We start from the raw sequence: 25,199 nt of genomic DNA, 5'->3' as shown, positions 1-25,199 counted from the left end.
TAACTAATGTATAGATACCACTCCACGAATGGAGGGGAGCAGACAACAATGGTCCTCGAGGTTAGATTGAAACCCAGGATGTGACACGGCCATGCCCTCCAACGGGTCAGGATCCACTATATAGGTGAAGTTACTGGATATTTACCATGTATATCAGTATTTATTTTATGGCTGATTCCAAATGGCAGCCGTCTTCAAAGACGCTTACAATCCGCTCGCTGTTTTATTTTTTCCTGAGGTTGGGAGGAAGACTGTGGTGGTTGTCATTGAGAGGATGATGCTGCAGGACCACCTCATTCTTAGTAGAGGTTATAAGGATACTTAACTTTGATCACGGCTGAGATTTATTGAAAGGAAAGGCATGTCGAGCCGGGATACTGGGTATTGCTTGAGCGAAGCAAAGGAGATGTGTGGACATGTAGAACCAAATTAAATTCTTCACCGACGTGGGCTGAGAACCAGAATAAACCACCGTGATGAAGCTCTACTTGCCTCTCGGAGCAGTCGGTGGGAAGAGACTTCAGGGCAGGAGTCAATACAGGTGATTGTATGTCTGTGAGGTTTATATATGGACATATTCAAATCAAGACAGTTCCCGTTCCTGCCTCTTGAATGTTTCACACACGAAGCAGAGGAGCCTTCAGCTGCTGCAGGCCGGTTAGCTATTGTTGATCGCTAACTGGAATGTGTGTGTAAAGCACATGATTTTTTATCTTGTCGTTGCCGGGTGTTGACTAACATAATGTTGCTGACAGTCTCATTGACACATGATATTGGAGGCTGTAAAGCCCCCCTCCCCCTTCACTGCACTACATTAGTAGTGTTGCTTCCTTATTTTCTTTAGCTGCGTCTCACAGGCATCAAGCAAACTACAGAAAAAACACTTTGTTACTTTTATTACAGTAACAAACTGAAGTCATTGGTATATTAAGCATCGCATGTGGTACTTTTTCAGTGTTTTTAAACAGACTTGTGCATTTAGTATGCTTTTAAAAATGTTTTGGCACATTTGATTTTCTTTCGCACATCCAAGTGAAGCATTAGTTATTGGTCAGCCGTGTTCCTCTTATCATCACGCGGCAGACATCTGTTTTAATTTCTATTCAAACTATTTCAGTCTTTCAGTTAACATGAGAACTTCTAGTGAAAGCCTGAAGATCAAGATACTGAAGACGGGTTGATGCGAAGTGGATGAAATATTCTTATTATTATTGTCATCTATAATCATGATGTTATTGATAAACTCTCATTATCTCATCTCTAGTAACACCAGATTGTAATTTCAATTTAGTTTATCTCACCACCTGAAAGAAATCAGACTCAGTTGTTGTTGTTGATGCTAATAATCATTAAAAAAAATACAACCTGTGTGAAAAATATGCCTGTGTAAATGTTTTGAGACAGCAGATGGGGTTTACCTACGTAGTCTCTATCCCCAGATGGTATCTACAGTACACCAAAATAGGGCTGCTTGATATGATGATAAGCGGCTCAACGAACGCCCGGCTTTCCCCGAGACTTCTCCAAAACTGACTTGCTGACCGGTCCACCGCATATCGACTCCTTTGACCAATGTGTGATACTGATTGAGTCAGAATTAAAGGATGACTTAGTTGTGTTTTCACATTGCTTCATATCTCACCTCTGGTATTTGATGGAGAAAAGCTCTTGTGAAAGTTCAGACGGATGGGTAAATTTAGCTGAGGGCTGGGGGGTATGCGTGGAGGTGCCGAGGCACAGATCAGAAGCCCTTTGCTTTTGAGCCCGGTGTTGTCGGTGGGGGTCGTGACCGCGACGCCCACTCTCAGCCCTGTCGTGTCGGCCTTGAACTTTTTGTGCAGCATCACCAAACCTGTCAAAGTGCTTACTTTGTAGACCGACTTTGCTGCTTCAGGAGTGTGGTTTGCCAGAGAGGTGAATACAGTCTGTGCTGAATGTCCTAGTTGGTGAGGGAAAAGTTGAACTGCAGTAGGTAATGAGTCGATTTGCATTTCGATAATCGATTGTTTGTTTGTTGCTTTTTCTAGCTTAAAGGTCAAACTCCAGCTTCACAAATGTGAGGATTTGCTGTGTGATATTTTCTGGCATCTTATAGTCTAAATCTAAACAATGAATTGATTAGTCATGAAGATAATTGCCTTATTAACCAAAGCAAGTTGTGCCATTCACTGTTAATATTAGTAAGCATTGCGTGAATCCTTGAGGCTTACAATGATATTGAATTAAATTCCTTCTACGCAATACAAAATTTGCACGGCAAAAAAAAAAACAGGATCCATTTTATATTCTTCATCCCTTTTGCCAGCATGTTTTCTTGGCACATTACTCGCCAGTGGAATGTATTTAAACCAATTACGGGAGTGTCCATAACCTTGCAGGTATCGCATGTACATGCACGTGTGTTCTTGTGCGTGTGCACGTGCACAAATAAAATGGGGACCCACTTGTAAAAGTATTGATACGTAGCGCTGCTAACTCCGCAGGGTACCTTTAACTTCATGGGTTGGGTGATATGACTATATATGCCTTAAAATACCTTCCTTTTTTTATTTTAGTATACCTTTTTAATTGTTCGATGTGTATATAAGTAGGGATTGGACAATATAGGTTGATCCTTAAATATTTATGATTGGAATAATCATAAATTCCTATGTGCATTTAAGGTCATTTCCAGGACAGGTTAGCAGGCACGGTATCCTTGGTAACAGTCTGTCTATATCTATGGCAATCCATATGACACCTGCAGCCCCAGCTGTCTGCCCTGCTCAGCCGTCTTTTTGCTGCCCCCGGCCGTTCACACATAATGAATACAATAGTAGTAACTAACCAGGCGATGTAAGTAGTGTCATCCTTGGGGACTATTCATGTGACGGACTCCTGTTGCTTTCATTCATGGCATTAATTAGTTTCACCTGTCCCTCGTTAGCCCTGCTCTGAGCAGACTCACCTGTTCTCACTTTCCCAATCAGTCATTCAGATGCATAGCAGCCCCTTCGTGGTTGTTGTCTTGCACTTTACCTGCCTCCATCTTTTAGTCTCAGTTTGTAAGCCTGTTGATTAACAATTAATTTAACCGCACCAGTGAGCCTGCTTTGTCCGCGGCGCCGTCCCCTGATACCTGCTCTCCAAACATAGACATTTGAAGACGTTTTACTATTCCGTGACATTTAATTAAAAAAAGGAAATTATTGACTGAGTACATGATTGGAAAGGTTAATCAATAATGATTACGCGTTGCAGCCTTAATTTCTATGATTTAAAGATTTCTTTGCCAGACAAAATACTTTAATTATATTAATGTATCCTTTTATTGATCCTTTATTGGGGAAATTGATCTGTGCATTTGACCCATGCTTGGTTATTAAGGAGCAGTGGGCTGCAGTGAAGCGCCCGGCGAGCAGCTGGGGGTTCAGTGTCTTGCTCAAGGGCACTTCAACATGCAGCCTATGGGGAGAGCGAGGATCGAACCGGGTACCTTGTGGTTACAGGACGACCACTCTCCCCATGAGCTACAGCTCAAGCTTAAGTTTGTATTTTACAGTGTTGGTTTATACTGAGAAACGCAATTTGCAAAAAAATAGAATCAGGTCGATAATGCGGCACGATGCTGTTGTGAATGAAGTCCAATCCTAAATACAAAACTCTAATCGGCACAAGCGGTCCAGCAGATAGGAAGTGCAGACTGGTTCTTGTGCCCACACAAGTTGTTTCTGTCATGAATCCGAGAATCTAAACATACGGCACAGTGTTGTAAAATAAAGGTGCACAGGTGCAAAATAAAGCGGAGAATACCCCTTTGACGATGGGGAAGGAGGTCAGTGTTATCGGCGTTCGGACTAAATCTTTGACATAGTTTAGAAATGCAATCCTTTTAGTCAGGATTAGCACCTGGCAGAGCAACAGGCCTGTGTCTCGGCATATGGACGCCGGGCGGGAGGACTCACTTGGAGCAAGGAAGACGTCTTTTAGGGACACACAATGTTTCGCTTGAGTTTCACCAAACTGGTTCGAGTGGGCCCAACTTTCTTTTTCTTTGTTAGAAGTATAAACTCTTTGCTAGGTCGTCGATGAAGTTGTGAATGAGACAAAAGGAGGTGGTTCTTGCTCTTAAGAGATTCTTGGCATTAGGGTCAGTTAAAAAAAGATCAGAACGGAAGCTACGACCAGGAATGTAGATTAGAATAACTAATAATTCAGAAGATGCTTAAAATGTTTGTTTTTTTAACTTCTAAGGACCACCATTGAATCAGAAGGTGTTATTTGTACCTTCTTTTTTTTTTTACATTGCCTCTTCTCCTCTTCCTTTTCCAGTTGGCTGAGTATCGCCAGAGGAAAGCTCACGCGGACTCCCAGAAGAAACAGAAAAAGAAGAAGAAAAAGAATCCAGCAGAGGACTCGGCGGGGGATTCGCAGAGAGGGGTGGAGGTCGAGCCGGATCCGTGTTTAGGAAGAGAGGAGGTCTCGGGTGGAGGACAAGACGGGTCACAAGAAGAAAATGCAGACCCACCCACCACGGAGTTTACCATTGCCAGGACACTGCGGAGTGGAGAGACTGTCAAGCAAAACCAGACCTACACCATAGAGGTAGACAAGACAACTGCTTCACTCTTCACACACAGAACGCCTTCCATTTATGATTTGTAATGCATAAGAAAGACTCTGAAAGAAAGGCAAACTGTTTAACTTAGTAAAAGTCAATCAAACTCTAATTTGTTGCTCTGCAGTACATAATAATTTTAATTAGCAACTGATTTGTGATTATTAGTCTCGTGAGCAAACTAATCATTTTTCACATTTCAGAATGTCTTGATTGTTTTATCAATTCATTCACTATTGGCTCAAATTTGTATGAAATTCTTTAAATTGTGTAATGACATCTACATTAATTTTAGTACCCTAGAATGTGAACTCAGCCGAAAATGTGGAACACTTTACAAACATGAATGATTGTTTGACTTAATCAATCAACCTTCTGAAACAAGTGAGAAAGATAAAGATTTTCCTCTAATTAGTAAACGGATGAGAACTATTCTGCTGCGTTCTGTGGAATGTCAGAATATAAGGTTCATTCATGAAGGATTTTGTTAAAGTTAATGTGAAGAATAGACTCAAAGAATCACAATTCAGACAAGGGCTTTCTCTTCTTTTCTTTCTTTTTTCTAATTAAGATTTAGCTGCTGAGACTAAGCTTAATTACTCATGTCCAAGACCTCTTGTTACAATAAGACAAAGTCGTTATGCTACTTTATATTTTTTTAATGACTAAAGCTATTTTTTTGTATGTTGCCACCAGACCATCCCTTCAGAGATTTGTCTGAGTGGTTTTAATGAGTTTACTGTCTAAATGCTTTGAAACACAAGTCACACAGAATCTCACCAATTATTTCATCTTATGAATCTGGGTTATTTCGGGCATATTTGAAACCTTTTTAGCACAAGCAATCCATTAGCCACTTAGAGAGTAATGTAGGAATTTCAATAGGAAAGTTAAGTAAATAGAATATTTGTTACATTAAATGTCGTGTATATTAAATGTATGGCATTATTGAGTCGCACAATTTAACTAAAACTAAACCAAAAATATGAAATTACTAATTAATACACTTCTAAAAGAGTGCCAACATTGTTTGTCTGCAAGCATACACGTCATCACATTATGAAGAATAACATTTCCCTGAATTAATAATTATTTTGGTTTGAAGGGAACCGTTTTCAAAGAAAAGCTTATTTTCCTTATTTGTTCTGAATTTTTTCATTACGCAGTCGATTATGAATTCTCACAATTAGACAAAAATGCACATTCCCAAAAATGTAATTATCGAGTCCAACCAAACCAAGTAGTTTAACATGTAATTGAGTAAATTGTTATTTTATATCAATATTAACTCATGCTAGCCCAAACTAGTAGATTTTCAATCCTCCAGTGACTTTGTCAAATCCTCCTCTTGGACAGAAAAACAATATTCTCAGACTTTGTATCCTAAGAATAAAGTTTGAACAACTCAAAATGATTCAAATAGCCTTTTGAGATGTGTTTGGAGCTTGCTTTTAGTTTGTTTGAGCGGTATTGTGTCTGAGACATTTGAACGAGGCTGCAGACTTAATGCTACGCGGTTGGAAGCGAGAACTTAAATGGATGTTTTCTTGCTCAACTATTACTGCCCCGCTGTTCAAAAATTAAAAAAACACACACATATCTGTCAGGCTTTGAATGTGCTCGGGATTTGGTCGACCTATCAACTGCTTAGTTCTTCCTTTATTTAATAAATCCCTGACCGATTCTTTCATCATCAAGCATGCTCTTTGAAACTAGACACACGGTTGAATTCAATGTTGATCCGTTCTATGAATTCATATTCCTGCAGCGTACCGAGCCTCGCCTGCTTTAATTCCAAACATGGCTTTATCATTAAGAGCGTTTTAATTGGTATTAGGTCTGTTAACTTATCAAACATGCCTGACCTTCCAACATGCAATAAATGCCATTCATTGGTCTCAATAATGCCATGACATCAGCTCTTCTAAAACACCTTGATAAATGTGCACAGCCCTCTCGGTCTCTTCTATCGGCGCTGTGCAGCCTCTCGTCGCCCCGCTGTACGCCTGATGCGGTACATGCCCACAAAACTACCGGTTGCCATGGAAACAGACAATTTGCTTTTTAAACGGGTTGAGATGCGTCGGCCTGTGTCACCAATTTGTGTGTGGGCTTACAGCACTTTTTAGCAAACCTTGGGGTTCAATTGAATGTTTCGTTGCACAGCGAGAAAAGAAATATTCGCCTTGAGACCGACATTCTGTGTTTTTGGGAGCTGCTCCGTGTCGCTCACCAATGGAACTTGTGCATTTGTTTAGAGACTCCGTCATCCAGAGTGTGAACGTTATCCACGTGGATCTATTTTGTTATTCTCATGTTTTTGTTGACCTCCACGTCCGACTGGTCACGTGGCTCGCTCCTCTTCGGAGATTTCTTGAGTGAAGCGGCTTTTTTTTATGAGCAGGAAACGGTTGCTATGGAAACACAACAGCATAAAAGTTTTCCATTGTCGAGTCTTTTTCAGTTTAAGTAATTGCAAATACAAGAGTGTTGACTCGATGCCGCGCAGACATCAGCGGCTGCAAGTAAACGTTCCTTAAATCAACAAGGTCGTGATGTAATGTTCATACGTCAAGTATTACGTGGGCAATGTTTTTCTCTTCAGGGTTTGAGGTGATGAAGTTTAGCAATCAGAGTAACACCGGTGATTTCTCACCTGTTCTGGACCCTACAATGTAATTATCCCAAAAAAGGACTTAAATAAAGGCCATCATTACTCTGTGGGAGGGAGAAAGGAGCTGTGGGGCAGAGATTGCAGTTTCCTTGGAAATACATTATTGTATTTTCATTGAAATACCTGCTTAGACTTTTTTATAAAATTAGTTGCTAGTTGTTTTAAAAGAGCAATATACAACTTAAACAACACCAAACAACTATTTGCGATGTCAATATTTAGTGGAGTGATGTTTCCTTCAGGAGAGAATGAAGTCGCTCTATTTGTGCACGTGGGCGCGCCCCTAAAGGTCACTGCCGCTGCACTGCTCTCAGACGGCGGTTACACCGGATGAAGCCGCCTCAATTGTGTGTGTGTGTGTGTGTGTGTGTGTGTGTGTGTGTGTGTGTGTGTGTGTGTGTGTGTGTGTGTGTGTGTGTGTGTGTGTGTGTGTGTGTGTGTGTGTGTGTGTGTGTGTGTGTGTGTGTGTGTGTGTGTGTGTGTGCACGCGTGTGCGTGCGTGCGTATACATAGCTTGGAGTACGAGACTGACTGCAAAGTCTCTCGTGACAGAAGTGGGCTATGCCCATATTTGATTAAAGCCGAGCGCATACTGAAATGGGACATAAGGCACGCATTGTATTAAATTGTTATGAGTTGATCCAATATTGAATGAACATAATATAAGACACATTTATCCTGTTAGTTTTCTACATTCTTTATTGTTAAAATTCTCCTAATCTTCTCCATTGCAGCCGGAGAGCGAAATGTCCACTACTGCTGAAGATTATTCATCAGAGGTGAGATGACCTTTCTGGAAATACGTATATCACTTTGTGGTATGAACCCTTTTTTCACCTTTTTAAATCGGTGAAACCAAGTTTACACTGATAGATGCAATTTGCACATTGAAGGGCTGCTGGAGTGGTTGTGTTCATGGTCACACCTGTGGCTCACTTTAACTGACTAAAGATACTTTTTCATAAAATCAGCTTATTCTTCAGATTCTTTGACTCGCAGTCGACGACCGGTACTCATCCTCTGAGTTGGTCTTCTAGAAAAGCTTTTAACAATATCACATGCTCGTAATATCTTTCTGTGGTGGATAAATCCCCAAAAGTCAATTAAGTTGGAGCCCTTTGCCTGTTCTTAAAATGTGTCCGTAATGAACGTTGAATTTATATATAAGTCAGATAAAAATGGTGCTTGTAACGATGCCACTTCTTAAAACAAGCATCATCAAATATTATTCAAACTTTTTGTTCCGATTTTCTGCTATTATGCTTCCTAATGCAACTACACGATCATCTGTTGTCTGAGTACGGAGAACGTCTGAAGTTAGATTACGAATCTACATCAGTTAGAGTTTTAAACATGGTTTTAGTCGCTAATATAACATGACGTTTATCAGAATCAGAAACATAATTTGACTTGACGGCTGGTATGTACACATTAGACAACAAACAAAACAACAATAATCAAAAACAATCAACAGTCAACATATACGATCAAATAAATCAAATACATCTGTTCATGAGGGGTTAAGACCGCTTTGTCAAGAAAATCTGACTTTTAATTAATGCTGACTTCTCCATCCCAACTCCCAAATACCTCTGTTTCACTGACAGCATTGTGAATTAACAGGTGAATGGGTGCCATGATGAGATGACAGAGAACCTAATGATGCCTTCGGAGGATTTTGTCTGGGTACAGTAATCTGATGAAGCCGTTCTTTTGGCGCTGCTAGCAAACCCACTGGCTGCTGGACGTCACTGTCTGCTTCGACCGTAGTCCTCTGCAAGACTTCTTATCCCCTACTAACCAAGCCTGATTTACGCTCTACTCACTCGACTACATACCTACACAAATGCTAACACTTTGTTTCAATATACAGTGGGGGGAAAGATAAATAATCATGTTATTCAGGACAATATTGAAAGCTCAATTGTTCGAGGATCGAACAATTGAGCTTTGTGGCATTTCTAAGTTGTGAAAGCTGGATAAGATTCAGGTGAACGATAAACAAGAGGACATCACACAGAGGCTTCTGGCTTTAGACCCACTCTGGTGTCTTTTGAAGAGAGGAAACAGAAACCAAGGAGGTGCTGATCAATACACCCCTTTTTTAATTTTCCTGAATTTGGTTCAGATTTTAAGACTTGTCGGGTCAGAGACCTTCTCTGGTTCTATAATGAATCAAAAGGATTCAATTACAGCAACAATTTAAAATTGATGATTGTTTTTTATTATCTTGCTAAATGTTGGAGTTTAACTTCATGTTTTCATTGACAGTATCAGGTTTATTCTCCAGGTATTTGCTTACCTTGCAGGCTTTACTGCCCTCATAGAACCAAGAGACTTTTCCTCAGCTGCTTTGGGTTATTGACGTTGCATTTTGACCAGTATCTGTAAAACTGGTTTTTTAGTAATGCTTACATTTGAAAGGCAATATTTGATAACAATAACATGTTTACTATACTGTCCCTTCATGGGGCTTCTGGCTCTTGTAACTAACTGCTGTCGCTCTATGGTGGTGGATTACTGCTAAGCTCATTCTTAAAACCTTCATCTTGGTTCCTTTCCCAAAACCCTGTAAAACTAAATATAAAGTGGTATTCTTTCTGCTCAGGAGGAGGTGGAGTCCCTGCAACAGGTGATAAAGGGAGGCACAATGGAGGACGCTCTAGCCGCCAAGACCCAGGCAGTGGAGGATCTGAGTCGAGAGCTTGAAGACATCAGGGCTGCCTTTGGCACAGAGGAGGGAGTACAGCAGGTACACATGTTATTGCTTTATTATAGGGCTTAACTTCTGTCAGTGCCTAAAGAAAATACACAGGGTGGAGATTGTATTAACTATTCTTAATACCACAATACTTTACAACATGTTCATTAAAACATATATAACTTAAGTGGTTTATTTAGAATGATTTTTCTTTTTCTGTCATTGTTTTTGGTGTGAATGTTAAAATGAATTCATGGGTGATCGGAATATTTACACCTGAAGCTATGTTCCCTTTGGTTTTAAATCACAAAAGGTTATAATGACCCCCACATATGTGTCATCCAGCAGTTGGACCTGTAGCTCTAAATGATAGTAACTTGAAGGGCAGGAACTTGTTTATTCCTTTATCAGAAAAGCTATGTAGCCTCAACAATCGCCACATTCTCAGCTTCTTCATGACACCTATTCTGCCTGACGACAAGCATGTCCTTGGAAAATATCCACGTTGTTTTCTCTCTCGCTATAAAAGTGGATTTTTTACGTCATTCTACTTTTCTAGCTGCAGGACTTTGAGGCTGCTCTGAAGCAGCGCGATGGCATCATCACCCAGCTGACGGCTAATATCCAGCAGGCTCGCAAAGAGAAAGACGAAATCATGAATGAATTCCTGGAACTTACAGAGCAAAGCCAAAAACTACATATTCAGTTCCAGCAGGTGAGAACTGAGAATATCTAACATATAAGTCTAGACGTTCATACACTACCTACCTTCACAGGTCACTACACTATCAATTTGCTCCACTACTTGCTGTCCATATATTCAAAAATAAATAAATATGTGTATGGGAAACTCCTAGCTACAGGCGGGCGAGATGCTGAGGAACAGCAGCCACAGCAGCATAGCAGCGGATCTTCTGCAGGCCCGGCAGCAGCTCCTCCAGCACCAACCACAGCTGGAGGAGCTCCAGCTGAAGCTCCGTGAGACAGAAATGGTGAGAAGTGGCCGACTGTGATCCTTTAGACGCGCTCTGTTAAATGTACGCTCGCAATGTTTCGCCTGCATTTCTAATAATTTATTTTCCCCTGCAGTCACGAGGCCGATCGGAAGAATCGTTCACACTGAGGATTAACGAAAAGGACCTGCTAATTGGTGAACAAGAACAACTTATTTTGGGTCAGAAGCAGTTGCTGACGGAGCTGAGGACGACGGAGCAGTCTTTTGCACAAACGCTGAAGGAGAACAATCACTTGATTTTAGAGCAAACCGCGATAATCACGGAACACGAGCTGTCGCTGAGCCTGCTCCGAGAGGAGCTCTCTCATGTGGAACACACTGCTGATGAGAGTATTACAAGCCCGTCGGATGAGAAGGACCTGATTGTAGCAGAGCTAGAGAGAGTCATTTCAGAGCGTGACTGCTCTCTTACCCGGCTGGAGGCGTCTGAAAAAGGCCTGCGTGACAGCCAACAGCGAATGGCCGCAAGGGAGTCTGAGTTTGAACGATGCACGGAGGAGTTGGAGAGCAGCAAGTCCGACTTAAAAAGCCGTACAAGTGAAATGGAGAGTCTCAATTTGGAATTGGAGAAACAGCGAGCCGAGTTGGAGAGCTGTACGGGTGAACTTGCAGCCTCCAGACAGAAAGAGCGAATGTCCTCTAACGAAATCATGCAGCTCATGGGTTCTGTGGAGGACCTGCAGAAGCGTTGCCACCAGGACAGCCTGTCTGAAGGCGACGCCATCCAACAAACGCAGAAAGAGACTCTCAGGAAGCTGGAACTTCTCCGGGCAGAGCTGGACGAGATGTACGGCCAGCAAATAGTCCAGATGAAGCGGGAGGTCAACTTGCAGCACGCAGCAAACGTGGAGGGAACGGCCGAGCGGCACCGCGCCGAGCTCGAGCTTCTGAAGGCGCAACAACTGTCTCAGGCCGCCACTGTTGGGGTCGAGGTGGACGCACTCTCTGCTAGGATTAGAGAGCTGCAGGAGACGTTGGAGCAGTCCCAAGCCACGCAGGACGAAGCCGGACACGAGCTTCGCCGCGTCGCCCGAGAGAAGCTGGACCTGCAGGCCGAGGTTGAGCACCTCCTTCGAGATCTCCGTGCCGCGAAAGAAGAAGTGGAGCACGTCTCCCGCAGTCTCGACTCTCAGGAAAGCCGACGCGGTGAACTGCGGCGCCTCCAAGAGACCGTCGGCGATATAACGAGTGAGCTCGCCGCCGCCCAGGAAGCGGCGCAAGAAACGGAGATCCAGCACGACTCTGAAGTCACCAATTACAAGATCAAGTTGGAGATGCTGGAGAGGGAGAAGGACGCCGTGCTCGACCGCATGGCGCAGTCACAGGAAGCCGAGCTGGAGCGACTGAGGACGAAGCTCCTGTTCAGTCACGAGGAAGAGTTGATTCTTCTTCGGGAAGATGTGCAAAGGGAGTGCTTCCTAAACGCAGAAAACGTACTCGGCGAAGCCGCCATCAAACACGAGAAAGCGCTGCACGGGCTGCGCATCGGCCATGAAGAAGAACTGCATGTGTTGCGTCGGGAGAAGGAAAGTTTTGCCACGGAGCGAGATGGACTTTTTCACCAAATAGTCGGACTAAAGGAAGATCTAAAGCTCGCCCTGCACAGCTCCAAAGCGGACGCGCTCGTCGAGCAGCTTCAAGAGCTTCAGGCGGAGCTCGAGGAACTGAGAAAGGGAGGAGGAGAAAGAGCTCGGATGGAAATTGAAATTCAGTCGTTGCTTAAAAAGACGGAGGCGCTCGGCAGCCAGACAGAAGAGAGAGAACAATGTTGGGAGAGCAAATGGAAACGGCATGAATTGGAAAAAGAGGGATTGATGGAATCTAATAACACTTTGCAAGAGGAGTTGGACTCAAAAATCCTTCAAATTGAGACCCTCGCAGCCGAGAACAATCGGACGCAGCAACAAGTCGTCGGGCTTCGCGAGGAAATTGAAACGCAGAAGACGACTTTCTCGTTCGCTGTGAAGAATTTCGAGGTGAACTACCAGGAGCTAAAGGAAGAGTACTCGTGTCTTATTGAAGCCAAGACGCAGCTGGAGGAGAGGACACTGAAGGAGACACTCGAGTTTGAGGCAAAAATGTCCAGCCTCCAGTCCCAGATTCAGGAGCTGGAGGAGAGCAGCAGAGAGGAAGAAAAGGAGGACACGAATGCAGATCGACGGGAACAAGTTGTGATCGAAAAAGACACCACTGAGCTTCATGTTATTCTGATAGAGAAGGAGCGGCTGGCTGGGAGGCTTTCCGAAGTGACAGAGCAGCTGATGTTTACAGAGAGCAAAGCTGTACGGCTGGAAGAGGAGCTGACGAGAGCGAGGAGAGCGAGCGCGAAGGTCACCGCACAAAGTGAAAGCCCGGGGAAAGAACTGGAACAGAAGCGAGCGATTACCAGAAAGAAAACGCGGGGGCAGGACGCGCAGAGACGAGCTCCGCTCCGGCAGGCAGACCGACCCGATGAACCGGTGTGTTCTGTTGACGGCCATCGCCTCCAGATCCAGTCTTTGCAAGAGGAGATAACGGCTCTTCGGTCCCTCTTACGGGCAGCGGAGTCCGAGAGAGGCGGCAGCCGGCAGAACCCGGAGCTCCGGAGGCGTCCGGCGGCCCCGGGGGAGGGGCCTGTTGGAGGACGACCCCCCCCACACAAGCCCACAGCCTCGGGGTCCGGCAAGAGACGGCAGAGGTCGAAGCAGGAGAGCAAACCGGGCACCGCTTTTTCAGACCGCAGAGAGGAAAAGCAAAGGGGGGAGGAGGAGGGGGAGGGGGGGGAGGCAGAGGAGGCGGGGGAGGAGGAGGAGGAGAGAGCAACAAGTGCTGCAGAGCAGGAGCTGCAGCCTCAGATGGAGAGCCAGGTGATGTCACGTTCACAAGAGCGGGCCGGTCAGGACTCCGCCGGTCAGGACTCTGCCGACGGACACCGGGGAGACGGAGACGACGTCGACAAACAGGTAGGCGCTCGCGTGCTCCGGCTTCACCGCTCTCCAGTCGCTGCGGCGCTCTCTTTCCTTTTTGAAGTCTGATTTTTAAATTACACGTTTGAGAGAATGAAGGTTTTTTTTTCTTTCTTTCTAAAACTCTGCATGACAACAACAACAATGGAGAAAAAAAGCAGAGTTTAAATCGCAAGCTGCAAAGATCTCACATTCACAAGTGATGCTGCGATGCTCGATGATGTCGACTCTGTCACAAATGTGAGGATTCAAGTCAAACGGATGAAGGTTTTACATCAGTTGGCTTTATTGGCCGTGTGCACATGCATGGAATATGACTCCGGTTAAGCTTCCGCTCTCCTCATGCATACATGCAACTTACAATATAACAGGATACATATTAAAAAAAAGACATTGAAGTCAGCAGAATAGCAACATTTATGAACAATATATATATAAAATATACTGAGTGAGGCTTGTTGCTCTGCATTGTTGTCTCTGTGGTGTCGGTCAGAAGTGGAAAGCAAAGCTGCGGTCCTACTTCTGCATTAAAGACCGCCATTGGTTTATTTCTACTTTGTGCAGACCGCTCGGCGACATTTCTTCCGCGCTTCTGCGGGAGCAATAATGTAAACGAATAACTTGACTCTCAGTACCGCCTGCACGTAACGCCGAGGTGTCACCTCATCGATATTCTGCACATTCCTACATCGAAAGGAACACTTTACGATACGCGTCATCCGCCATCATCTGATGCCTCTCGTCTTCGCGCTGGATTTGATGTTGAGTTTTAAAAGGAGTCGTTCCCTCACAGCCCTCTGACAGCGTTGCATCACTGTCATTGTCTTGGAATGTGTACATTCTAGTTTCTTTCCATCTTGCAGGGAGTGAAGGGTTTGAGGTGAGAAGCCATTTTACCCCGGTCACTTCTGTGTCTGTCACTTCAAGCCGTGTCACTTATACCGGTCAAAAGATGTGTCTGTCTGCCATTTCATATCCGTGTTTCATATTGTTGTTGTTGTTGTTTATCACATCCTGGGTTGGAACACAACATATGGTCCAGAATGACGTGTTTGTAAAATGTTGTAAAATGTGCCTGCCATGCTTGATGACATGGGGAAGTTACAATCAACAAGTGAACTTAAAGCAGTTTTTTATACATTTCTTTATGAGAGTCAGTCAAACACACATCTTAACCCTCCTGTTACCTTTACATTTACTAACATATTTTACCCTCGGGGTCAATTTGACCCCAGCAATTAAAACCTCCAGAAAATTATTAGAATTAATATTGTTTCCCAAGTTTAAGTGTGAGGTACTTTATGTTTGTTTGTTGACTACCTAAATAGCCCTTTAAATATATAAAAAAGTTGATCAAATTGACCCCAAAGAACACCGACATTAAACATTGAATGGGGTCAAATTGACCCTAAAGGTAACAGGAGGGTTAAACAACACATTGGTTAAACTAAATTAAAATAAAGGCCAATGAGATGATGTTCAGAATCCTTCTGTTGTAAAGTTATCTTTCTAAGAGGAATAATGTCCAGACTTAATTGAACAGACAGCTTCTCCTCTCCCTCAGGAAGTGATCGATCATGGTGCATCTTGTCTTTCTGTTCATCAATGTCATAGTGGTCTGCTTTGGTACTGGGGTTTAAGGCAAGGCGGTTTAAATAAAGTACAATATTTCTCTTGTTTATTTAGGTGAGCAGACATGGGACGGACCGCCTCACCCAGCCTGTCGTGTGTCGGGGAGCCGAGGGAGAGACGACTGAGCATGTAAATGTCACATCCTGCCCTTTGCATTGTCGTGTTGCTTTGAAACCGCTTACATTGAGGTGTAGACATCTATAAATAGGTCTTCATTCGGCTGAAACGCAATGCAAGAGCATTTTCATATTCTTCTCCTTAATATCTCTTACTTTGTTCATAACTTTTACTCAAATTAGTTTCAACAATTCATCAAATTCAGGCTTCAGCCTGTTGAACGGCGCTTGTTCAGGATGAGTTGGGCGGTCATGAGATTCAAATTATTAACGTCCCCAAAATGCGACACAAGGCCCGTTTGTGGTTCCTTCCACAGACAAGTTACCCGAGAGTAAAAAGAAGAACATAAAGTCCTGCAGTCAGACGCCCGCCACGTTGTTACCTTCGCATTGAAAATGCGGAAGATTATGTTTTGATCGCCGTTTATTTGTATGCGTGTTATTCGCATAACACAAACAGTATTAAACCGAATCGCATGAAATTCGGTGGGATGATTGGTTATTATCCGGGGACCATTTGATTAGATTTTGGGATCAATCGGGTCAAAGGTCAAGGTCATGAAAAGGTCAACATCTTCTTTTTACCATAGCGCGGTCAATTTTTATCCAATTGGCATGCAACTAACGCCAAAATGTTCATAATTCAATGCCCAATCTTGTGATATGCGAAGGTATGCACTCTACCGAGTGCCCATTCTAGTTTGTTTATTTGTTAGTGTCCGTCGTGGTATTAAAGTCATCAGAGCACAGCCGTACGGAGACGGAAATAAAGAAGCAGCCGTTCCACGTCGAGGCTCAAAGCAAAGTGGTCGGCGAGGCCATCGAGGATGATCCTTGACGGCGCCCTGAGGAGGCGGTCGGTGTGAGAAGTTTCTACGCTACCGTGCCAATAGATGACGATTCGATCCAAACTAACCTCTTATATTATAGTTTGGTGACACGGTATTTAAATGACAGATTCATTCAGACAGGAGGTGCTCTGTTTCTGAGCAAACTGAATAATCTTTCTCGTACTCGTGTTTGTGTTTTTGCCCTCTGAGTGCGAGTAGCGGCGGCACATCGTAACACGGCTGCCGTGTGAGCATCTCATCTGCATGTTCTAAGCGGCGACATCTGAGCGTCGTGCGGATGTGAAGATTGTATCGTAACAAAGCATTTTAAATACCGCCTAATTATAATGCAGAGTGTGCTTTTAAAACCCGTCTGAGATCAAAGGTAAATGAAACACAATTTCATATTTTCGCGACCCTAACAAATGTGTGCTAATGCAAAATCATAGAAAGAGCCTCCTCAGCCTTTTGTTCCGTCACAGACGTGATAATAGCCGACCTCTCATCCGGAACACAGATGGTTGCGCTTACTGCACTTATGGAAATAATAGGATTGATGGAATTATGTTGTTTAATAATACTGTAGATCTCCTCTAATTACCAAATGGATGTAGCGTGCTGCACAATTTAATGTGTGATACATTATAGGTGACCTGGACCTTATTATTTGTACAGCTTTTCCAAACTATTCCAAATATAATCAAATAAATCAAACATTTAGGAATATTAAGACGACGCTCCAATTTCAAAGTCACATTATCTCCGTCCCCCTGTGGTTGAAATCGAACCGCTCTGATGTGGTGATGTTTCTTCCCGTGGGTAGAGCGAGTGCCGCCTGCAGATGGAGGCCCAGCGCATCAGCCTGTCTCAGATCCACGCAGCCCAACTGGAGCTGCTGCAGGTGGACTCGGACGCCCGCGCACACACGCTGGAGCTGAAGCTGCAGAGCTGCAAAGACCACGGTGACCCGGGTGAGCGTCCTCTCACTGATCCTCCATGATGGATCAACGCGGATAGATGCTGTGTCTAGCGTTGTTTTTGAACCCCATCTGTGAAACCATTTTAATAATTCAATTCATGACCATTTTTAAAACCTTTTTTTCAGATAAGCCAACCATCTTCAAATACCACAACATGTTACAAGCGGTGTCAGAAGAATGCAGTGAGATCATGCAGGTAGTTGCTGAAGACCAACGGTTGTGATGTGTGAGGTTCATGCGTGTTGCCATGTAACCAGATCTATTAACTTTGTCTCTCTCCGTTTTGTGTTCAGTGCTTTCAAAGGATGTTTGGTGAAGAGTTTTTGACGAGTGATGCTGCAGAGGACCGGCCGCCCTCTTCAGGAGAAACACCAGACCCTCGTGAATCCAGCTCCGTCATACTGGAGGCCAGAGGTAATTGTCGGAATTTGTCTAATTAAACTGAAGTACTACAGAGATTATATTCACACGCATAACGCACACTTACAATGCAAGATGCACTGTGGGCAATAATTTAATTCACATTATACCTACCTTTTTAGATGAGATCTATTTTTTGCGATCAAATGTTTATTAAGATTCAAACCATACTAAGAAGAACAAATTTTTTATTGTCTCTTTTAAAACGTTTAAAACTGGTCTAGAGCTCTACAGAGACCTACAGCAGGTGAAGGGAAGGATTGAACAGGAACATCATCGACTGTCGCAGCTCCAGGCTCTGCTGAGAGCTGATGGCAACAAGGTGAGAAACACATTTGCATAAGTGTCTCAGTCCCATTACATATGCTAATAAAACGTCCTGTTTATGTTGTCGGTTCACACTGGAAAATTGGCAAAATTAAGTATACGCAAACATCACCATGTGAAAAAAATAAAAAGCTTTATTTTTGAGAAACTGTTTTCCCACAATGCATTGACAGAGCAGCTCAGAGCTACAAGAAGTAACACAATACTTTGGGATTGTACTAAAACAAAGGTTAGTTTAAAAAAAAAGTTTTAAAACAACATCTGTATTAACTTGAATTGGCAGTGAGGTTGAAACGGCAGTCTGCATTACAATTGGCACACAGTTTGAGGAATAAAGAGGAGGAGAGGAGTCAAACTCACAACTCTGTTGGTCTCCTAGATGACGGAGCTGCAGGTGGCTTACGATGAACTGAAGAGCAGCAGCGAGAAGGAGCTCTCTGACCTGCGCGTGAGAGTTTCTAGCCCAAGCCCGTCTACAAGCAAAGGTAAATGTGAAGTTAGCAAAGCAGGTCAATCACTAATGTTCTGTCTCTGAGTCCAAACAAATCTTTACCTGTGTGTTCAGCAGAAACCAACGTGTGTGTGTGTGCGCAACATGCTTCTTTCAAAGGTGTGTGCAAGTGTTGAATTTCACATTCCCCCTTCTCGGTGGGTTAGATCCGGGGGAGCGGGCTGGCGCACCGTCCACCTCCCTCCCCGTGGAGCTCCAGAGGCTGAAGGCGGAGGAGCAGGAGAAGCAGCTGCAGCTGGAGGAGAGTCACACACAAGAGATGGAGCGTCTCCGCGCGCACTACCAGCAGCAGGCCGCCGAGAGCGAGGAGCGCTACGCCACCGAGCTCTTCATGCTGCAGCAGCGACTGCAGGAGGTCGCGAGCACCCAGACCCACGACAGGTGATGATGACTCGATGACATTTGATGTGTCCACATCTGGAAAAGATGTTTCATTCAGGTTAGGCAATGGAGCCTACAGCAGGATCTCTTTACAGAGATGGTGATTAGAGCAAAATGAAATGTAACCACAGGAAACCCAGAGGATGACATTTATTTATTTATATATATATATATATATATATATACATGCATATATAATTATTTTTTATTTGGGACCTCGACAGAATATATATTTTAAAGTCGTTAGAATTATTGGTTTTACTTTATAGCGATACTGTAGAAGATGAGTATCAAAACTGTTTCAAATATTCAGTATTGATACAGTTTTGATTTTGATAACGTGCCTTAAAATGTTGTCTCATCAGTTGTTGTTGTTATTGTTGTTGTTGAGCACCGGCACCGGAGTCGCACACCGTTGTACAACTGCTTCCCACACGCATCACTTAGGCTCCTCGTTGCCCCCCAACTACTAGATTAAAGTACACGTGATAGAAGAACAGCAGAATAACTTTGACGAGAGGCTGGTCTGCACATCCTGTGTAGCGTGTGGAAGCGACCTGGACCAACAAAGGCTCCACAAATTAAATATTCAATGGTCTGTTTAAAGCGTTATTCACGGCGTATGTTCGCCCACTCGTCTCCAGGCGGCTCACCCTGAGATGTGTTGGGGAGAAAACGAGACAAGCATGATATTTTAAGCATCTACCATTCATTTTGTTTAATTATATGTGGTTGCTGAATGACTCCAGGTCTCTAAAATACAACTAAAATCCATTTGGAGATGCCCCATATTGATATGTTAATGCACGTACATGTATGATAACTTTAGTTTTGCGAATCCAGACTATATGACTGAGAGGCTCCTCCACGGCGTCCCTCTGTTTCTACGAGGTGATGCTGCCCTCCACTGTTTGACTTGGTGAATGTGTCCACTGCCGTGTTTTTCATCAACAATCAACTGACATGTTCAAAGAAATGATTCCTAAAAATACAGCAACAAAAGAACAGGACAGATTTTAGCAAATTATAAAAAGGTAATGACAATGAATCTATAAATAGGGTAAATAATCTACAGATTAATCATTAGTTGCAGCCCAAGTTATGTAATCAATTTTGTTTGTCTTTATTCTTGTGGAATCTATATTTTAGTACTTTAATATCGTCTTATTAGCATTGTTTTTCCTGATCAAATGTCTTTCCCACTTTTATACATGCATTCAAAAAGCATGTCGTGGTAAACTGAGCTGGTTTTTACGGATTTTTTATTTATTTTTTACATATTGTTGTCTATTGTGAATAGTATGCAATAAAGGTTCATGTTTTAAGAGACGGTAGCACCAGTAAACTGCTTCATGGTTCCTACTGGAGCATTTGAAGAATTTACATTTTACTTCGTAATAACAGAGAAGTAGTTTTGAAAGGAAGCAAGAACATTTTTTCAAGTTATTTGCTGTTGTCGAACAATTGACTTTGACTCTTTTTCTCTTTCTGCCTGTCCAGTGCTCCAGAGTCCAGCTGTGAGAGGATGGAGGTGCACGGAGAGGAACTAAAGGTATGGCTGCTACATTTCGCCCCCATCTAAATCTTCTATGTCACAAGCATCCCATCTCACTACGAGCTGATGCGTGTACAGGCACTAAGACGCTGTGACAGCGGGGGTGGGGGTGGGAGGGGGCAGTTGCAGCCTTGAGGCTAAAGCGTGCCCTGAATTCTCCAGCGTTGCTTCGGAAGCAGCATCATGAACGGTCCCATATCAACGATTTTAAAAGGGTTGGACTTTGCATAACCTGCCGCTGTAACGCGTTACCCAAGAACCACGCCAACGTCCTCTCGTCCGGCTGCATGAAAGGAGGACTCTGCATGGCGTGAATGAGCCGTCTCTCACTCACGTCACTCCTAACTTTGCTCTCCCTTCCCTACAACCTCGAAGTTTGCACAGCTCGCGCGTCTGTGCTGAGATCAGATTGGAGAATAGAGTAACAGATTGCAGCGCAGGGCGAGTCACAGCGGGAGAGAAACTGGGCACGGTGCCTTTTTCTTTGAATGTCTTTAAGACATTTGGATTGGACATTTTAGGCTCGAGGCAAGTGGTACTGAAGGAGCGGGATGACTGAAACAAACAAGAAAGGGATTCATCCCAAGACAAGCTGGTAGTGTCTTTTGGGAAATGTGGCTGTATTGCAAGTCATCTCTTTATCATCCTTCAGGGTGGAGGGAACAAAATGGTCTATTAATGGTGGTTTGAAGAGAGGGTGATGTCTGGCAACAGTAAAGTGATTGCTTTATTTCAGGATCAGCCTCGAGGAACTTTTATTTCAACGCACTACAGCTACTGTGATCTGCCACATTAGTTTTCATTCTGTGACTTGTACCTTTCCGTTTCTTCCTCCTCTCCTCCCTCTCAGCAGCTGCTGGGTGAGGTGGAGCTGTCGGAGGGAGCCGCGGAGTTGCGCTGGCCCGTCGGGTCTGCAGGCCTGACGGCACAGCTGCAGGCGCTGAGGAAAGCTCTCTACCACAAGTACGTCCAAGAAGTAGCTGCTCTCAAAGAGCAGCATCACCGAGAGCTGAGGGAACTGACGGAGGAAAAGGAACGGGAGAGCAAAGCGGTGAAGCTCCAGGAGGAGGGAGGAGAGAGAGGGCGGGATCCCAACGGCATTAGCGGAGCGAGGAGCTCCAGCGAGAGCCCCGGGGCAGCTGGGCCGGCAGGGCTGGAAGACAAACATCACTGGGAGAGAGTGGAGGAGGAAGTTGCCAAGGTAGGTGGCCATGTAGCTTGTTTTACAGAAGTCTTGTCTAATCAGAATAAATATAACTGGTAACGGATACATTGCCTGAAGAGATGAGATGACACAGTTACAGTTGTCAATTAATTAACATTTGATTGATCATTCCAAAACTCAATGCTGGTTTTCTTTTAAACTGAATAACGTTGGGTTGTTGACTGCAAGTCAGACGGAGCAAGGCATTAAAAAAATATGAACTGAGTTCTGCAACAGTGCATTTTCACTTTATTATGTGATGCTTTGTTCTATTCTAGAAAAAATTACAATTTATAATAATCAGCTGAATAATCATTGTTAGGTGCAGCCTCAGATGGAGCATTCACTATTATTCTGTACAATTAGATCCCGGAAATCTTTAAAGACATTAAGTCAGCATTCTTACTGTCGTTTATTTCTCAGTATCATAAGTCCCGTTATCCTTGCGTCTGTATATTCTGACAGGCCATAGTTCAGATGTCCGTGAAGTTCGCGCAGCAGATTGAGCTCGCTCGAATGAACAAGCGTGCCTGCCAGAGGAGCGCCGCCATGCAGACCCGGTCCGACGGAGAGGAGGGGGAGAACGTGGAGCGGATGACTCCCGGAGCTCCGCTCACCTCGGGCGCCTGGGTGGAGGAAGTGGGGAAGGAGCGACTGGAGAGGGAGCTGGAGGAGAGGGACGCCGAGATCCGAAAGTTAAAAGAGGAGCTGCGGAGAACCGAATCGAGACCGGAGCAGGTCGGTGTCATTGAGCTGTCGAGCAAAACGTTTATTGATTAGACTCGACACGCATTTCATTCTTTGTCGCAATGCACGTGTTGCATCGATTGCGATCATTGATTATCTGCCCTTACATTGATACTCTGTCACTGCTTTTTTACAGAGAATGCTTTTTCACTAAATTGACTTGAGGTCACGATTTAATTCAGTTTATTTTGTAGAGCCCATTCTCACAAATTACAAATTTGCCGATGAAAGTTTTTTTTAAATAAATATTACAAATAATGTAGTTTTATTAACTTATGTTTGAGGTGTAATCATTTTCTATTCCCATGAATTATTTTGGTATTAATCCACTGAGGTTTAGAGAATGTTTACACAAATATTCCGGCCTCCTATAGTAGGAGGCTAGACCTAATACGTCAAACTAGTATTTAAAATGCATCTCTTTCACCCTTTTATTTCACAATGTGCGTACACACACACACTTTCTCTTTTAAAAAGGGTACAGCATCCCAATGATCTTACTCTTATTCACAGTAAACTTGTGATTTATTACAGATGTAAGAAACCAACAAGCATTGACATTTTCTTTTCAATAAACATAAACAACAACAAAAACTGTTGTGAGGGACAGAAAAACTATGAATGATTCTACAGGAAGTATATTTTTAATTCCACATACTTTCTCTTCCGTCTACGCTGCATGCGTGGATTTCCTCACGATGATTCGGGGTTATTAATCTGCCTTGAAGAGCTCGTCCCAGGGCCTGCCAGGCTTCCACTAACCGTGTACTGCATGATTCAGCTTTCAGTGTGTGGCCGCAGTGGCTGTCGGGTTCAGTGCTCTCTGTGAGATGAGTTGCTCCAGCTCAGTGAATCAGTAAAGATACTTCAGTTAAAGAAAGTTCTGAAGCGTCAGTAATCAGACAAGTTGTTATAAGAGAGAATGTACTTGTAGATGTTTACATGCATTATGTTGTTCTCGCCTACATTCTCCTAAATTACTTAATTTATGTTAAGAATCTCTATTAAGGTAAACTTTGTTGTGAATCTCAAGATTTAAAACTTTCAAAAAGTTCTAAAGTCTACAAAACAAGCTCAGAAGAGAATATAGAGTATGAAACGATGTTTTCGTTTTTTCTAAACTAATAATACGGAGCCAAAAAGACGTAAACTAATAACTTAATTAAAACTCTAATGCCATGTTCATGCTACTTTACATCTGTTAAAATGCATAAAATAAATACATTGGAATGTAAATCGATGTACATTTTGAAAACATGAGAAACATATTTCAGTAGAATGGATTAGATTAGATATTCCTTTATCAGTCCCACAGTGGGGAAAGTTTGGGATCACAGCAGCGGGTGCACATTAGAGCATTAATAGAAAATAAAAATAAAACACAAGACACGATAACAATACTAAATAATAGAATAGAAGCCAATACTGCATGACCTCACAATGTGGAGCGAGAAATGGGAAATGTTCTGTCAAAAACACGTTTAAGCTCCGCAGGCATCTCTACCGTATGGTGTCTGTTACCCTGAACTATCAAACGTGCTCTCATCTCCGTAAAGACTAGAGTCTCTGGCCGAGGTCCGTGCCGCTCTCGCTCCCCAGCACGCCGTAGCGTCGGGGAGTGGCTGCAGAAGCAGAGCTGCATTTCTGCTGTTCCCTCAGAAGATGGAGCTATCGCCTCTGCAACTCCCTGTGCCTCAGGTGCACCTGTTGCCATAGCAGCACAAAGATAGTCGTGTTTCTCTCGGCCCCAAGAGTGAAAGAAGTGTCCCTTGTTTGTGTGTGTGTGTTTGTTTGTGTCTGTGTGCTCATTAAAGGGCAGCAGTCTATGCGCCTAATTTGAATGCGCTTTCACTAATGGTCGCCCGTACAGCCCTCATATGTGACTCTAACAAGAAATAAATGTGATTTCAAAAGGAAACTTAAGGCAGCAATAATCGGAAAGGAAATTATAGTAAATTAGGTTATTATTTTAGGTATTTAAGGTATTTAGGTGTTGTTATTTTACTTTTAATGTAAATGTTGTTTTCTAAGTCTAAGTGTTTTTGTGAAAATGTATCATGCTGTACTGCATTTTATGTATTTGTATTGTATTGTAATGTTTTTTGCCTGGACCCCAGGAAGAATAGTCTCCACTACGGTGTAGACTAATGGGGATCCTTAATAAACTAAACTAAACTAAACAGCCGCCCTGCTGTCAGTCATCCAGAGTTTTTAGGAGTCTTTTTATCTAACTGCAACTTTGCAATGACGGGGCTTCTGTCTGTGTTCTCTCTGCTGCCTGTCCAGGCCTTAAAGAAGAGAGAGGACGGTCAAGAGGAGTTGGAGGAAGGGGAAGACCCAGACGGACGAGGCGGGCCAGGGGTGAAGCAGACTGGTGGAGGCAAACGGTCATCAGAGGATGACGGAGAGTCCTCCGATAAGGACTCTGAAAGGTCGTGACAGGAACTCCATTCATGCCTCATTTTGAACTTCTTAAACTCCATATTGAGTTAGTCCTTTCGGATAACCTGTGTTTTTGTTAGTGCTGTAGATAAATTAGAAAAGATGCATATTGATTAAAGCTA

General features: G+C 43.4%; 1 protein-coding gene across 9 annotated transcripts in view; it reads left to right on the top strand.

Annotated features, from left to right (window-relative positions):
- akap9 (A kinase (PRKA) anchor protein 9) overlaps nt 1–25,199 on the top strand; it is a 57,680-nt gene that overhangs the window by 3,582 nt on the left and 28,899 nt on the right. For 7 of the 9 annotated variants that reach the window (XM_056413805.1, XM_056413780.1, XM_056414037.1 and 4 more), the window contains exons 2-19: nt 4,312–4,584; nt 8,006–8,050; nt 8,895–8,957; nt 9,880–10,023; nt 10,532–10,687; nt 10,830–10,964; nt 11,062–13,929; nt 15,619–15,693; nt 17,334–17,481; nt 17,616–17,686; nt 17,784–17,904; nt 18,135–18,232; nt 18,617–18,722; nt 18,895–19,129; nt 20,630–20,681; nt 21,535–21,885; nt 22,354–22,626; nt 24,922–25,067. In XM_056413805.1, coding sequence (XP_056269780.1) covers nt 4,312–4,584; nt 8,006–8,050; nt 8,895–8,957; nt 9,880–10,023; nt 10,532–10,687; nt 10,830–10,964; nt 11,062–13,929; nt 15,619–15,693; nt 17,334–17,481; nt 17,616–17,686; nt 17,784–17,904; nt 18,135–18,232; nt 18,617–18,722; nt 18,895–19,129; nt 20,630–20,681; nt 21,535–21,885; nt 22,354–22,626; nt 24,922–25,067 — 5,360 coding nt within the window. The remainder of the gene's footprint in view (nt 1–4,311; nt 4,585–8,005; nt 8,051–8,894; nt 8,958–9,879; nt 10,024–10,531; nt 10,688–10,829; nt 10,965–11,061; nt 13,930–15,618; nt 15,694–17,333; nt 17,482–17,615; nt 17,687–17,783; nt 17,905–18,134; nt 18,233–18,616; nt 18,723–18,894; nt 19,130–20,629; nt 20,682–21,534; nt 21,886–22,353; nt 22,627–24,921; nt 25,068–25,199) is intronic. The other 2 variants (XM_056413549.1, XM_056413872.1) reach the window with 2 other exon arrangements.

Source organism: Pseudoliparis swirei, chromosome 1, assembly GCF_029220125.1.
Source record: "Pseudoliparis swirei isolate HS2019 ecotype Mariana Trench chromosome 1, NWPU_hadal_v1, whole genome shotgun sequence".
Classification (NCBI taxonomy): Eukaryota; Metazoa; Chordata; class Actinopteri; order Perciformes; family Liparidae; genus Pseudoliparis; species Pseudoliparis swirei.
The sequence above is the reverse complement of the archived record's forward strand: the minus strand, read 5'-3'. Positions and strand labels throughout refer to the sequence as shown.